Source organism: Ceratotherium simum, chromosome 17 (genome assembly GCF_057802395.1).
Source record: "Ceratotherium simum simum isolate JZ-2026a chromosome 17, ASM5780239v1, whole genome shotgun sequence".
NCBI lineage: Eukaryota > Metazoa > Chordata > Mammalia > Perissodactyla > Rhinocerotidae > Ceratotherium > Ceratotherium simum.
Genome location: NC_141916.1, coordinates 20,565,308 through 20,577,261, shown reverse-complemented (window position 1 = coordinate 20,577,261; position 11,954 = coordinate 20,565,308). Strand labels below are relative to the sequence as shown.

Below are 11,954 nucleotides of genomic sequence, written 5' to 3'. Positions count from 1 at the left end.
CCTTTTCTGCGGGTGAATTTACCCCTATCTTCTTGTTTCCTCTTGAGGATGGCTTAGGATTTGTGTCTTCTCTTGATCCTATAAAGTCAATCTGGGTGCCGAGAGCCTCTTGTTTATTTTCCCCAGGGTGGTGCCCCGGAGCTTTCAAGATTGTATGCCTTCTCCCATTCCCACTTAGTTGAGCCAGCTGCTGATATCTACATACTGTCTGCAGAGGTTTGCACTTGCCATTTGCAGAGGTTTGCATGCACCATCTTGGGGTGTGTGTACAGAGCTGGGGGCATGTGTCAGTCAGTTGAGAGGAGGGACCTGCAGGTGGGGAGTCCCATGGAGTTCATGGGTGGGCCACTTGATGGAGTCTACAAACCAGCTAGTAGGATCTGCAGGTGGTTTTTGAGTTCCATGTGGTAGCTGCTGTGAGTACCCACCCTTTTCTCTGTTCCCAGCTCCCCTCAGGCTATTTGCCTGTGCTGATCACTTTAGTGATCTGGATGGGGTGAGGCAGAAGTGTGCTTCTTGGGCAATGTCTCACGAGGCTAGAGAAGGAGGATGCTCATTTCTCTCTTGCTTTCCACCATGGGAGAAATCACAGGCTGAGAGGGTCTCTCTTGGCACTAAGCTAAGCTGCCTTTGGGGAGAGGTGACATAGGTAAAATTAAAATGTTTTTCTTATCCTTTTCAATGCATGTATTCATGGATTTTTCTTTGAATGAGGTGCTGGAATTTCTCCATTTGACTCCTGGTTTCCCACAGAGGTATTCTCGTCCATGAGTGGTTGTCAAAATTGATGTTTCTGTGGGGGGTATGTGGGCTGGAATCTCCTATTCTGCCATATTGCTGACATCATTCACCCAGTGCCTCATCAGATTTATATCATCTTTTCTTTCTAGAAAATCCATTGAAGATACAATGAGACCAACGGTGGGTAAAACTTCCAAATACACTGGTTCTTTTGGGCTTCTGGATCTTGGGGAAAGCAGAGAAGTGTCTGTGGCCAGGAGGCAGGAAAGCTGCCTAACAAGGACCATATCTTGGAGGACTCAGGCATTGTAGCTGGGGATGCTCTTGACCAGCTGGTGGGTCATTGTCTACCAAGAGTAGGTACACCTTCATTGCCACTACTGCACTAAATGACTCCAAGAGCAGACAGGTTATGTGGGTATTGATAAAATGGATAAACACATGAGTCTGTTTATACCTGTCACCCACCAGCTAGAACAAGAGATGACAGGAGATATGAGCTGAAAATGACTCAGAAGGGCTGAAGAAGACTTTGGGCTGCTTGACAAATGGGATGACAAGTTTTCGTCTCAATTCCAAAAAATATCTTATAATCTATCAGTTTCATGATGTGTCAATTCAAATTTTGGGAGAGTTACGGTAATGTTTCCAAGATTTGTCTCTTACTTCAACAGGAAGTACAGTTAACAATCACTGAAGCCCTGTGGGACCAGGTGAGTACAGAGGGGTCATCTTTGACGGCATGGTAAGAGGTGGGAGAAGGGAGAGAGGGTTTAAGAAAGAAGTAAGTTTCTTAATTTTCCTTTGAGTAACTTGGGTGATTGATGGTGAAGGATTACCATGCTCCTTCTCATTTTGTTCTATTACTCATCCAGTCCCAAATCCTTAGAGACTCCTCCTGTCTGAGCATCTCAGTGCCCCTTCTCCACATCCACCTATCCATTAGATAAGCCCTTTCAAATATATTTTCTCTGCCAGCCTTTTAATAGGAACTATATAATGAATAACTTAAATCTCATTCTCTAGCTAGCACCTTAGGGCAAGTACAGAGAAAGCCATATACTTTAACTCTCAAGAAGGCAAAATTATCATTTTGTTATGAAAATTAAAGATCCTAACTCCATTTCTGATCAGAAATAAGTTATTTTACCTCTGGAGCCACTCAATCTGACAAATACTTGACTGTGGCCCTTGATTCCTACATCATAAAACATAATTTTCTGAAAGATTTGGCTCCTCCAGAATGAGTTAACTTTAAAATATACTACTCAAAAAATAAATGAATCAACTTGAAGAGTAGAAGTGTTCAGTTTTATCCATTTGAATGGCAAATTAAGTTCATAAAAATGATTAATTTTTGCATAATTGCTAGTGAGCTGTTGTTTCCAAGAGTAACATGCCAAGTGGTCCCATTGTTTCCGGAACTCTTGCCTGGAACATGATTGGGATTTTGTCATCAGCACAGAGGAGGATTGTTTTCTCCCATTGGCTATGGCTGGAGGTCTATATCAAGACATTATAAGACACAAAAATTGGATTAAGTCATTCAGATACAATTTCAGTGTAACCTCAATAGTTGTGACACCATTATGCTTTGCATTATTTATTGTGGTAAACTCCTTTGTTACTAAGGCATTTCTACTTGTTCTGAATTTCAAAAGAGTATTTTAACACAGATCCTGAAGGCGCATGAATGCCAGATTCGCTCCGTGGTACCAGAGATTGCCAACAAAATTATTTAAATGCTTCAAAATGTCCTCAAGATTCCCAAATTTATTGACAATAATTTAAAATGAGAATAATGACTAACGGTAGAAAAGGATGCCTGGAGTTTTCTTGTTCTTTAATTTAGTATATTCGAGAAACTCAGACCTGCTATTTGTTGGAGAGATGTAAAGTGTTGAGAAGAAAGTAAAAGAATATGAGTCTGTACTTTGGATGTGAAAAAGAACTGCCCTTTCTATGGTTAGGAAAAAGACAGTACTTTAACTTCATTTCAAGGAAATTAGATTAAATCATCTAAATTGGTTTAAAGAGATCTAGTCTAAAAAATGTTTTCCTTTGTAGAAGATAATTAAATCAGATGTTCAATAATGAATGAAATCATTGAATCCTAACAAGAGAGTGCTTTGGGATCTGAAAACTATAAGTTGAAAATGATAAATAGGCTCATTAGGTCACCAATGGGAATTTATTGCCTTTAGTCTTCTAACCGAAGAAAAGCCATGAGCAGTCAGTCTCAGAATCTACATTATTAAGCACTGCTTTTTGAAATTGTTTTAAAATAGACTTAAATTTAATGAATTTGAGAGTAGCTTCTTTTAATTCTGTAAAAACTGATATTTTTTTCACTTTGATAGAATGTTCTTGGTTTCCCAGCTATATGAAAATGACAATAAAGGTGGCCAATTCTCAAACATGAAAATGCCAAATTTCACTTTATATTTGAATGGTGTATCAGTGTAGAAGCTAGTTATGCCCATAAGATAGCCAGAGCCAACTACTGTGAACTTTCATAGGACACAGACATTTACTTGGAGTTGCTGAGGGCTTCCCAAAAATATCAGCTACTTCAACTTCCCAATCTTGACATTCGATTGCATGTACATTTAAACTTTTGGATACGGACAAGAATTAGAGGACAATTTATTCCTTTTGAACCTAGAATATCAACTTTCCATAAGGAGGCAAGAAGGAAAACACTGTTTACTAAATCAATGACTATGGAATTTTTATTAAAAGTGAGTGCAAGTCTCCACAGCCTCTCCTGCAGGCCCCCATTGAACAATATTATATGAAATGAGTAATGTGATCAACTTTTTTATTCTCTGTGACTTTCAAAAATTCTACAAAAGGAAATAATCCTCTTAATTAAAATGTTATATTAGAATAACTATTTAGTGTTCTTACAATTACCGTATTAGCTAAAGAGTAAGTTGCTTATGGTAACAGTCAGAAAACCGTCCTGTTGGGAACCAGTACATAATTGGATTATGATATAATTGATATAATAAAGGGTGAATATGACATAACAAAGAGTGAACAAAAGGTTGCTGAGAGGCAATTAATTGATAACTGGCACAGTCCACCCCATTGACTATTCAGCTTCCATATGCACCCTTATACACATGTTGAAACTCCTGAATATCAACAAAAACAACTCTATATTTCCACCAAACAAGAAACAACTATCTGTTTTGAAGTCTTCATCCTTTCCTCGAAACGAGGCAGCTCAGATTTCCATCATCATATCCATCTATGGCTGGGTGAGCGCATAGGTACATATTTACTTTTACAAGAAACTGTCAGAGCTTTTTCCAAAGTGGTCATACAATTCTACACTCCTTCCAAGAATGTATGGGATTTCCAGCTGCTCTATATCCTCACCAACATTTGGTGGTGACCTCCTGTGTATTATAATCTAAAAACAAATATGTGTTGATTTTAACAGCTATGCTTAGCTTCAGAACAAGAACCAATTAAACATAAATGAAATATAATAGTGGGTTTCATTTACGTTCCTTTCACTACTCAGCCCTCTTTAAATAATTTCCTGTATTTCACCCATTTACCATATGGAGAAATGGTGGCCCAGAAATACATGTAGAGTGAAGTCAATGGGTTTTATTGCTAGAGCTAGGAAGCCATAGTATCTTGGCATTCACATTATACAGCCTAATGACTGGGAGATTCTATACATAAAATCCTCTTGTAATAAAATCTATAACATTAATTTTTCCATAATTTTTTTGTCTTCTGTCAGGTGCTAACAGCTTTTAGGGATATACAAAAGGAGGTGAGATTAAATTTCAATTCTCTAAATTCCCTGGCCACATCACTTTCCCTTGTTCCTGTTTTTTCCATACCCTACCGTGATGTTGACTCTGATCAAGGTTTTAGTTTCATTTTTTTATCTAGTGATTTCTCCCTTTATAGAGTAGCGCTGACTTGTCAGTCCAGGAAGCTAAAGTGAGAAGATGCCTGACAATTCCCTTGTGGAAATATGACAGTATAGAGAAAAAATTGTATCTCCCAGAACTTCTCTCAGGAAGAACATTCTATGTGGTTTTTTTTTTTTTTTTTTTTGGTTTTTATTTTTTTATTTTTTTTTAATTTTTTGTTTATTGCAGTAACATTGGTTTATAACATTGTAAAAATTTCAGGTGTACATCATTGTACTTCTATTTCTGCATAGATTACATCATGTTCACCACCAAAATACTAATTACAACCCATCACCACACACATGTACCTAATTATCCCTTTGTGGTTATTGAAACACTAAGTCACTGAGTTAGGAGGAGTCCCCAAGTGACATGGTAAATTGCCGTATTAGGCGAGTATGTCTGTTAACTGCAGAGAAGTGCAAATTAGAGGCCAGAGCCACACTTCTTTGCTAAATGGAAAAAATCTTCCTCCTCTGTTCTCCTCTGTGCATGTTTCAGTCTTTTTTCTGTATAAACACTGACCAAATATTTAAAAATACAATCAAACATGCACTATATTATTGGCCTGCCCCAGACACAGTTATTATAGTAGCTTGCTCAAGGTGTTGATATGTCTCAGTCCTACCAAGCCCACTGTCCCACCTTATTTTTCTGCTGTCTGTTACAGTGGAAAGCAACAAGCACTATCTACAAAATTACTTATGCAACAGACTATTTACATAAGCAAACACATACTTTAGGACAAGTACTAATATTTTAAAACTGGGCCAAATGGAAAACTTCTGTACAGATTTCTTAACTTTTGTTCCACTGAATATAGTTTCATTAAAATTAGAATCTAAATATAGTATGAGCCTCCCATGGACTTCCAAACCATAGCCCTCTCTTCTTTGTTGGGGAGAAGTGATGGGTAAAGGGATTGAGAAGGCATTGAAAATAAACTTCCTCTATTTCACTATCTGGACCACTCTTGACCTTAGAACTGAGCCCCTTTCTATTGTTCAAGAAGCCATTTCATTTTATCTTGCTGCTGTGTCTGGGACTTACTCTAGGGAAACTTATAGCAGTCTTTGCCTCCATCTGGCTGCAGTAAAAGGGGGCATTGGGTAGAGAGCAGAAACTTGATATTTTCACCCAAGTTTTGCCTTGGGGGTCAGAGTGCCTCCATCCTACCCCAAACTTTAGTCCCCTGAGGCCTGAGTCTCCTTCATGCAGGACTTGAGCTAGTGAGAGGAGAAAACCTGTCCATAAGTGGAACTTGCGTATGTTGATTTCCATCCTCTCAGGGCCTATACACAAAGTTACAGTCCCATCTGACGTCCTCTGTGCCGAAGCTCTCTTCTGCTGCTTCTTCATGGAGTCCATCAGACACAATCCCTGCCCCCAAAGATCCTCCAGGCTGGTACAGACAAAACAGACACCCTAGTCACAGACTCATAAGGGCAATTTTTGTACTTAAATACTGAGAGAAGAAAGCCAAGCAGAAAATAGCAGGGAGAGGTAGAATTAGAATGTACTTTTTTCTGATTAGGCAAATGTTAAGACCTAGCCCTAGAGTATTGTTATGTAGAAAGACCATGTGGCCAGATCCTGTGAGCTCAGGGGGCCCAAAGTGTATCATCAGTGGCTATTTACTCCAGGATGATTAAGAAGGATTTTTTTAAAGGTCTTTCACAGAGATTTAAATGTTTACCTCCCACTGGAGACTCAATGAGGAAGGTGAAAGGAGCCAGAAAAGGGAGGGCAGAAAGGCCAGAAAGAATAAAAAAGGCGAGGTCACTCCTCTTATAATGAATAATTATGACTGTAAGTAATGAACTGTGCGTCTCCCATCCCTAAATAGGCCACAGCTTGTCCTGTGTATTTATTCATTATTCAACAAACATTTGGTGAGCATATGCTGTATGCAGGACATTTTGTTAAGTGGTTTGGTGGGAAGGATACCAAAACAACACAAATTCTGCTTTCATAAAACTTAGAATTTAATTCCATTCCTAAGAAGCCCATATTTCCCACATAGACATCATTATATTTGACCACTGAGAGTCCAGAGGAGACTGGCTCCTGAATCTCTGACACTCTGAATTTTCGTTATTTTTCAGCTGCAGGATGATGCTCGGATTCGAGGTAAAAGAGCAATATTCCAAGGTTTGGATAAGCCATGAGTGGTGGCAGGAAATAAGGAGGAGTTCATCCCAGTCTCATTGTGGGATCTTCCATTTGGCTAAGAACTGAAGTCCAGGTCCTCTTTTCCTTTCCCCTTCAGCCAAGCTAGGCATTGGCTTTCCTTGAAATTCCATGAGCACTGCTAGTCTCTCCTCTGTCCGGGACAGTTATTTGGATAGGGACAGCAGGATCCCTTTCTCCCTTGGGATGGCTGTTGAGGGCCTGAGGACACTCTCAGCCCTCAATTAGACATGGCTCTTTTCAGTAAAGGAGAGACACTAAGCACAGAGGTGAGCAGCTTCCCAGCTCTGCTGTAAAGACTTAGCAGGGCTGGCATAGGGATTGAATAGTGGGAAGGTCAGAACAGAATGATTTTTCACAGTAGTCAAGTTATAGTTCTCAAATGCCCAGATGCAAATTCTAGTGTTTCAGGAAAATACTCAAAACACCCAGGAGCCTAGAATTACAGCATAAAAGCCATATTTGGAACTCCTTCCCCCACCCATCCAAGAAGGAACTTATAAATCAGGGCTTTTCAAACTTTTGCATGTATACAAATCATCTGGGTAACTTGTTAAAAGGCAGATTCTGGTTCAGTAGGTCTAGAGTGGGCCTGAGAGTCTATATTTCTAGCAGGGTCTCATGTGATGCTGAAGCTGCTGGTTCATGGATCAGACTTTGAGTATCAAGAATACAAATGATTGAGCCCAATAAAATATCCTCTAATATCAGAATGAAATAAAATTTAATTCAGGAACTTTCAAGTCCTATGGAAAGATTGAGGAGACTTCAGATGTGGGTGCAGGAATCAGAGGGAGGAGGAAATCAAAAGGAGATTCTGGGGTCTAGGGGTCTCTCTGGAAATTGGAACTACTGTATGCATTTCTAGCCCCTCCACAAAACAAAGCTTATGAGAGTCCAAATCTTCTTGGGGATCTTTAAATACAGCCAGTCCAAAGAGAACCCCCTCTAATCTTTCTCCAAGCCTGGTCAATCAACTCCACTCCAGAATGATAAGGAAATACAGCCAGGCAGAATCCATTGTGAGACACAGAGGAAAGTTTTCTTGGCTGCTGATCGCCAAGGGTCAGCAGGTCAAAAGAGCCAAGCTTACCTCAGCTTGAAGGATGCTCTCCTTCATCCAAGGAAGGCTGATTTCCAAAGAGATCACTGCAGGCCCCTGGACACACCTCCTAATGACCCAGGATGTAAAAATGTGGATTTAGGATCCTAACTACTGCTATTGCTTTTCTGCTTCCTAAAAAGTGTGGGGGGGGGGCAGAGAGAGGGGAGGGATTCAGAATCAGGTGAGGAGAATTCAAGTCTCATTGTATCCATTTTCTATATAAAAAAAGGAGACAAGAAGTGAGAAACCAAGGACTTGCTCCAGTGGCAGTGCCTTGGGACTGAGGCATTTGGCTAACTCCTAATGCCCAGCACTGGTTAAACAGAGGTCTGGTGGTTGTGATTCAGTATGCTTTGCAAGTAACCAGATGTCTGGTGCCACGTTCTGCAACTGCCTCTCTGACAGGCCTGTAGGTCTTTGGCTTCCCCATAAAGTCTGGCCTCTCCCGTTTTGACTGGCTATACTCCAAACTAAGGACGTGAGCAGGGCTTAGGACTCTTACAGAAACATTTCCAGACTCCTGTAACAGAAGGACTCCTTCCTATGTCCCCTTTAGGAATGAGCAACTGCTCCAAAACACCCATATCATCTGCATCCAGGACTGGGTAAGTGGCCCTATTTTGGTAGTCCCCAAAGGAGATGGCATCCACCCAGAAATGGGCGTAGTAGATAGAAGTATAGCTGGGTCTGAGCCTTGAGCCTTCGGAAGCCTGTACTCCAATATAAGTCTCTTCTAAAGGGGCAGGAGGTGGCCCCCCACCACTCTCAACTAGTGGTGACATACAGAGCCAGGGCTTCCTCCTCTATTCTCAGCCCCATCAGAAATCCCTGGAATCTCAGGATTAGTCCTGGATCTCACCATCCTAGATTTTGAGAGATTCTCTACATTCATTTGAGGGACTAAGGGAACATAAAGAATGACAGATAAGAAAGGGAAGCCATGAAAAAATCAGAGACTTAGAAGGAGAAGGACTTAGAAGAAGAAAATTAATAAAAGTTTGAGAATCTTATGCCCTAACATCAGGAGATGTCAATTTCTTTCCCATAAGAAAAAGACTAGGAGAAAAAAAGATGAAGCTACAACACCAGAGATTTAATTCAGACATTCATAATGACTTCCCAATAGTGACAATTGAGAAACAGAGGACAGAGTAATCAAGAAAGACAGCGGCATCATGTTCCACAGAGGACTTCAGAAATACTTTTTCAAAAATCATTTTGACATGTTTCAGATATGATCCTGCTTGAACTAGGAAATGGTGAACTCCCTAGATGCCTGTTTGAACCAAATTTGATCCTATATCAGAGAGTTGGCCCTAGTGAAATAAAAAACATTCCTCTTAGAGAAATAGATCATTGTACAGGTGATCTCATATTTACATAAATTTTAAATGTAATTATTATAAATATTTACATATGAGGAGCACTTTTGGTCAAAACCATATCAGATCTATGATTTTATTTAGTTTTAATAGTCCTCTGAGGCAAGCATGAGGAATTTTCCTGACTTTCCTGATGAAAACATAGGCTCTGATAAGTTATGACACTATGTCTCCTAACGCCCAGCAAGGGGTCTTTCCTGTGGGCCACACAATCATCAAGGGATTGCAAATCCCAGAGCCAGTGATACCCATTCCTGGTGGAGTGTAATAACAAAATCCCTAAGGACAATGGGGGCCAGCCAGGTGGGGCCCCAGGGATGGGATCTCTCTCCCTCATACATTCACAACCTCCTCTTTTTTGGTACAGAAGCATGAGTCTTCGGGATTCTGGGATGACCCTAAAGTTGGGAAGATTGCTGCCAAGCACTGGAGAGCAGTCATCAGGGGCCCTAGTCCCCAACCTGAGAAACCAGCTCTCTGATCAATCAACTTGCTACCCTGGACCCTAACTCTACAATCAAGGAAGAAAGCCTCCTCTGCTTCTGCAAGGTGTTTCACCCAAATGGCCTTTCCCCTGAGCTCCACCCTGCCCATCCTGTTATAGGCGGGAACCCAGGCCTCATGGGTCCTCACTCACCATGGCAGAGCAGCACCCCACCAAGCAGGTGTGGTCCAATACAAGGGAAAATGGGGTGAGAGGATGGAAGGCTCAGGACAGGGCCAAGTCAGGATCTTTTGGTCTCTGTGATCAAGATAAAGAGCTAAACAGGGTTTATCAGATGTGGATAGTTTTGTGTAGGGGGGACTGTTCAGGAAACGGGGAGAGACAATTATGGGACAGAGATGAAAAGGTAGAAAATCTAAAAACACATTAAGAAATGTGAGGCCCGTTAGTCCCTTCTGGAAAGTGCTCTGGAAACTTACACTACCTTTGGGGCTTAATTCAGAATCAAGAGTCAAACACAGTAGGTTCATAATAGACTCCATAGTCAGGATTATCATTAATAAAGTACTTGAATGTGTTGCCCTCAAAGGCACTGATTAAGTGACAGGCTATTTCCTCAACGTTTTTAACTTCCCTACTCCCTAGTTTCATCTGACATCTAATCCCATATGGAGAAGACGACTCTCAGATGCTCACCTGTGGCATAGACTATGCTAGCCACACTCTCTATACGGCCCTGTCTAGAGCTTATTGGGAATTCCTTTTAAGGCAGAGTCTGAATGATGGGTGATGGAGAAAATTGGGCTCATCTGCCTGTGTTCAGTGACTCTGTGTGCTTCCTTGAATAGTCCCCTTTCAAATATTTTTATCCCCTTTCCCCCATATATCAGCAAAACACACAAAATGTCCCAATATTTTGGCAATGAGATTACATCTTTTCTGAAAGAATGCATACACTCACAAAACCTCTGTCATCATTCAAAACTTAGTTTTGGTTCAGAAATTAAGGCAGGAAGCTTCCTTTCTCTTCAGTACAACATAGGCAGCAGGTATAGGATAGCAAAGAGTAGACACTGCATAGAAAGAAGACGGTATACAACCAGTGGATCCCTTTCCTTAGTTTGTGTTGGAAATGTTGGGATAGGGTCATGAGGGTAGAAGCATCACCATGAGGACTGCTTTTACTGTCAGTGCCATCTGCCTAGTAAGGTAAATTTCTTTTATTCCCATCCATATCACTGTGACATCTAGGGCACAGCTTTGGTTGCCTGAAAAGAGAAGTTATAAGGCAGACACCATCACTGACCCAGAAGAGGGCGTGATACTCATGGGCAGAGACGCCAGGGTCTATGGTTGCAACTGGGAACTTGGAAATGGAGTGAGACCAAAGCACATCACAATTGCCAAGCAAAGAAACCAGCAAGCAAACAACTGATAAAAGAAGCGTGATGTAAAAGACATTTTCCCTGTTGGTTCTTATTGGATAGTGCAATGTAGTTATCAAATATCCAAGTATAGTATTGCATTAGTTCAGAGAACAGCACTGTAGATTAGGAGAAGATCTGGATTATAATATCACAAACTCATTTTGTTTTTCCCCAAGTTATTCTGCTTTGTGGGCCTCTGTTTCCTCCACTGTAAATAAGAAGGCATAATTGGAAAATGCTAAAGGCTCCTGTCATTTCTAATATCCTGTGATCCAGATGGTCTCACAGTCTATGATTCCAGCATAGCTATTCCCCAGATTGTGAAAAAGCCAACTAGTCCAAAAATATTTTCCACAAGAAAGGACTGTATACGATATTTGTCAAAGATGATGACCTTTGCACATATAAATGCACATATTACATGACAGGGAAGGTAGAGTGTTTAATTCTTTCTTTTCTAAACAAATCTAAACAAATGACCATAACATTAAAAATTATACAACATAGAATTTAGCCCCTGGAATGAGAATTTGTCACAGCACCAGTAAAACAATAAACAGAATGCATATAGCAACAAAATAAGTTTTAAAAAATCATCACTTTTTTAGATGTTGACTTGGCATTTGTTAAAATACAAATGTTCATTTTTTTAATTAAGACTTTACAAAAGTATGGAGATTTTTTTCATATGATGAAGAGACCCCATAATTTTTGAGTTGT

The 11,954-nt window shown here is 40.4% G+C and overlaps 1 protein-coding gene across 1 annotated transcript; it reads left to right on the top strand.

The window, feature by feature from the left end:
• The first annotated feature begins 804 nt into the window (after nucleotides 1-804).
• On the top strand, nucleotides 805-9,871 carry C17H12orf54 (chromosome 17 C12orf54 homolog). The gene is made up of 6 exons (XM_014786767.2): nucleotides 805-921; nucleotides 1,416-1,454; nucleotides 4,505-4,537; nucleotides 6,791-6,815; nucleotides 8,537-8,585; nucleotides 9,730-9,871. Exons 1-6 carry the CDS (start codon nucleotides 805-807, stop codon nucleotides 9,869-9,871), a joined length of 405 nt encoding a protein of 134 aa, XP_014642253.2.
• The last annotated feature ends 2,083 nt before the right edge of the window (nucleotides 9,872-11,954 follow it).

Excerpts from the sequence above, each read along its gene's own strand:
- C17H12orf54 (XM_014786767.2), top strand. The coding sequence starts at position 805 with ATGTGGGCTGGAATCTCCTATTCTGCCATATTGCTGACATCATTCACC. Across the intron at positions 922-1,415 it reads AAGATACAATGAGACCAACG|GAAGTACAGTTAACAATCAC; the intron begins GTGGGTAAAACT and ends TTACTTCAACAG. Across the intron at positions 8,586-9,729 it reads TCATCTGCATCCAGGACTGG|AAGCATGAGTCTTCGGGATT; the intron begins GTAAGTGGCCCT and ends TTTTTGGTACAG.